General features: G+C 49.2%; 1 protein-coding gene across 1 annotated transcript in view; it reads right to left on the reverse strand.

Moving 5' to 3' along the window:
- The window catches only part of Sh2d7 (SH2 domain containing 7), a 10,497-nt gene extending 7,166 nt beyond the window's left edge, over positions 1 to 3,331 (reverse strand). The window contains exons 1-2 of the mRNA XM_050119398.1: positions 3,156 to 3,331; positions 1,800 to 1,889 (exon numbers count right to left, since the gene is read on the reverse strand). Of these exons, the coding sequence (XP_049975355.1) occupies positions 1,800 to 1,889; positions 3,156 to 3,331 (266 nt within the window). The remainder of the gene's footprint in view (positions 1 to 1,799; positions 1,890 to 3,155) is intronic.
- Positions 3,332 to 4,068: the final 737 nt, after the last annotated feature.

Raw genomic sequence — 4,068 nt, forward strand, 5'->3', positions numbered from 1 at the left:
AAATCAAATTTATCAGTCTTTTGAGAACTTTTTTTGGGGGGGGGGTTCCTCCTTTATTCTGGGAAGGCTTCCTCTTTAAACCAAGCATGCTTCAGGAAGGGGGCACATGTTGTGGTGGGGGAGGAAAGAGATGCACCGTCTAGCCATCCAGGTCACCTGACTCCATCCTAGCCACCAGTGGGGTGACAGAAGTCACAGCCAGATTGCCCTCATATCCAAATCTATCAGTCTTTTTATAGTGAGTACTTTTCGTGTCTAAGAAATTTTTGTTTATCCCATTTTCACAGGCAGTTGGCTTACTCACTGAAATGTTTTCTTATTTCCCTTAAGAAAGGTTACTGTTTTTGTACATTTTGTACATTTCCCTCTCCCCACAACTTGTGCCACGTGCCTTGTGCCAATTATAGGAAACCAGGAATGCCAGTGACACTCCTGATGTGAATCAGTGAGTCAGCATGCTGGTTCGTCTCTGGACTCTTCTGTCCCTTGTGACTATTTATATTTCTCTGAGCACCTCTTCTCGCTGTCTTTTACAAGGTGGCATTCTGCCTAAGGTCTCATGAGAGAGAGAGAAGCTCAAAGAAACACAGAATAAAGGAAAAACAAAAATGAAAAGAGATTTGAAAAATGCTTACTTATTATATTTCAGAGTGCCCAAAATAGTGTCTGGGGAAAAATGAGTATTGATCAATGATTAATATTTGCTTAGCCCAGCCAGGTGGTGGTGGCACACACCTTTAATCCCAACACTCAGGAGGCAGAGGTAAAGGCAGGCGGATCTCTGTGTGTTCGAGGCCAGCCTGGTATACAAAGCTAGTTCCAGGACAGGCTCCAAAGCTATGGAGAAATCCAGTCTCGAAAAGCCAAAAAGAAAAAAGAAAAAAAAATTTACTTGGCCCTTCCATGGTTTGTGCACTCGGTGCCAGACATTTTCAAAGGCTCCGTCTTACTGAGCACATCCAGCAGTCCTGTAATAGGGAACTAGAATAGTCCTGTTTTACATATGGGCTGGCAGAGGCCCAGAGAGGCAAAGAAGCTTCCTCTGGGTTAGTATCTGAACAAGGAGAGTCTGTGCACATCATTTGAATCAGAATCTGAAGACTTGGAAGTTTGCCCTGCACTCCTGGCCTCCCTCCAGGTCTCCTTTTCCCAACTCAGCCTATGTTCAGGCCAGGGTTCACATCACCTCTGGCTTTAGCAGGCCCATGTGTCCTCTTCTTTGGTCTCATAGCCAAGGTCTTCATATTCGACGATGGTATGGGTCCCCCATAGCCTTCGCACCTCTAGACTATCTCCAGTCTCCCTCCTTATGCTGTTACGAGGAAACTGGTGAAGTGGCGGTCTCCCTGGATCCCTTCTTTGTGTCAGAATTCTCATCCAAGGCTGTCCCCAGATATCCCGATTCCTGGTGCACCCAGGGACCTAGGGCTCCCAAAACCTTGCACTTTTATTTATGCCAGTCCATCGGCTAGAAGGCTTTCTTATACTCAACCATGCCCTCTTCCCACTAGCAAATAGCTGTTTCTCCTTTACCGGGCTCAGAATTCATCTGTTCCCATCAGGAAGATGTTTCATCTGGCTCTGCTCATCCCTTTGAAGGCTGCAGCACCATCCTTGGCATATGGTCAGTTGCTGCTGCCCTGAGAGGGTTGGCCAAGCCTGGGATGGATGAATCATGGAGTCGGGGCCCAGGGAAAACCAGACAGTGGGCTTCTGGGCCTCAGCGTTTATCAGCAGCCTCTGGGTTATGGAGTCTTGAGGCTGCCTGGGCCTTCAATGAGGGCTTCCCACGTACTTACCTGTAAGACAAGATGTAGCCAACGGCCCGGTCACTGAGGCGGACGAGGAAGGAACCGAGAGCTTTGTCCCTGAGTAGCTGCTCTGTCTGCCTGGACAGAGGACATGCCATTAACTGGGGTCTGTACCCCCACAATAACCAAGTAGCCTGAATTAGACCTGCCTCAGGATCCTTGCAAGTCATGGTCTTGAGTCCAAGATTGAGGCAGCCTTTCAGCCCTTGATAAAGAACCTTTTTAGACCTTTGGTTCTGAGGCCTCTCAAGGTGCAATCGGTGTTTGGTCCTGACTCACGTGAGCAAACTAAAGACTCAGCCTGGAGTTGGATGTGAGTCCCGAGGCACCTTCCACTCCCCGCTGCAGCCTTGCCAGCAGGTGCATTAGACACTGTCTGCAGCTACTTGCTCTCCCCCTGGATAACTCTATAGTAAGAACGAGGCCACCCAGCTGGAGACATTTGCATTGGCAGCAATCCCCATCTCGGGACTAGGTGTGTGGTTGTGTGGGATACACACTACAGGAGAGCTTCTGCAGCAGAGAGATGCTGCTGCGTCTCAAGCTTGGTTACCAGAGAAGTTTACAGGAGCTCATTTCCCACCCTCTTCATGCCCTACTCAATGCCAAGAGTTTTGGAGGCATGGCAGAAAATTCTAGCTTTTTTGTTTTTTTTTTGTTTTGGCTTGGCAGAACACAGATCATCTATTTCCTTAGCCAGTTACTCACCAAGTAAGAACTACCTTCATAATTTGTAGGGATCAGCGCCAAGTGAATATGTAAGGTCCATTATTTCCAAATGAAGAGTGTCACGGCAGTGACAGCAGAGTATTAAAGCAGGTGCAGGTCCCCCCCGAGCACACAGCCTCAAGTGATCCAAAAAGCTGTCTCTGGTGCTGTGTTAGGCACCGGGCCAGGACCTGGTGGGCTTTGTTTCTCGTTCCTTTCCCCATCAAGGATTGGGAAGCGTGGCAATCTAGATCAACCATATTGTCAAATCCCACATTCTATCTCCTAGGCCAGGATAACCATGTGTCTAGATTTCCTGGCCAGTTTTCTAGCTTAGTTACAATAGGATCCCAATGCTGGTGCATGGCACAGTCTTTTAACTTTTGCCAAGATACTTAGAATTTATCCAAACAGGCCCAGCCCCTACACAATCCTTCTCATAGCTGCAGGGACCCCACTAGGGAAATGCTCTTCAGACCTGCCTTCAGAAGCTTCCTCGATCTGTCCCATCCACCCCCAGGGTTTTGCCTAGTGAGGGAAAGGTCAGGAACCCAGAGTTCCAGAATCCTTAGGTGATATTCTCAGCCCTGAGGAACTGTGGGGCCATGCTGGCCGTGTTGTCAGGGGCAGCCTTACTTGCGGGTGATGAATCCATGAAACCAGGGGGGCAGAGCTCCATTCTGCAGGATAGAGGGGGCCTGAGTCTCCATGAACCACTTCAGAGCCAACTCCTGGATTTCAGCCAAGGCCTGCCCATCCCCTTCCTCCCCTAGTGCTTTGGGCAGACGCAGCTGCTCTGGGCCGCCCTCCATCCTGCTGAGTACTGACTGGAAGTGAGTCCTGATGGCTGTCGTCCCTTATATCTGGGTGTGATGCAGCTCATTTGCCTGACCCACATCCTCCCCAGTGCCTGGAGCACACAGGAGTCCTGTTGCCTCTGGATTGGCAGCGGGTTCTCCTCTGTGAAGCTTTGGCTGGCTAGAGTCACGAGCAGGAGGCCACCATTGCAGCCTGGTGAGGGTCAGGCAAGCTTTCCATGATCTCTGAGTCAGCAGATGAATGGCTGACTTTGTCCTATTTTCTCCCAACCTTCCATCTTTGCCTCAGCTGAGGAGCAGACCCTGGCTGCAGTCACAACTTTGGCCCTGTTAGCAAAGCCCTAGATTTAAATTCATTGTATCCTGCCCTCACAGAGGCTTTTTGTGTTTTGGTAGGGAAGTTCCATACTGATGAATTTTTCCATCCACTGCAGGTTGTATCAAGTATCTACTATTCACCATATAAATCTGGAATTAGGCCACTGCAGCTGGGAAAACATTTTTTTTTATTGTTGTTGTGTGTGTGCATGTGCAGGAATGTAGCCATGTATATGTTTGTGGAAGTTAGAGGGTGGTATTGGACGCCTTCCTCTGTCACTCTGCATTCTCACTGGACCCGGAGTTGCTGCTTGGAGTAGACTGTCTGGCCAGCAAGTCCCTGGGATCCACCTTTTTCTGCCTCTGTGTTCAGCCTTTATGCGGGTGCCAGGGATCCCAAATCAGGTCTTCAT

This window comes from Alexandromys fortis, unplaced genomic scaffold (genome assembly GCF_014885135.2).
Source record: "Alexandromys fortis isolate MF-2015 unplaced genomic scaffold, M_Fortis_MF-2015_v1.1 scaffold_167, whole genome shotgun sequence".
Lineage (NCBI taxonomy): Eukaryota > Metazoa > Chordata > Mammalia > Rodentia > Cricetidae > Alexandromys > Alexandromys fortis.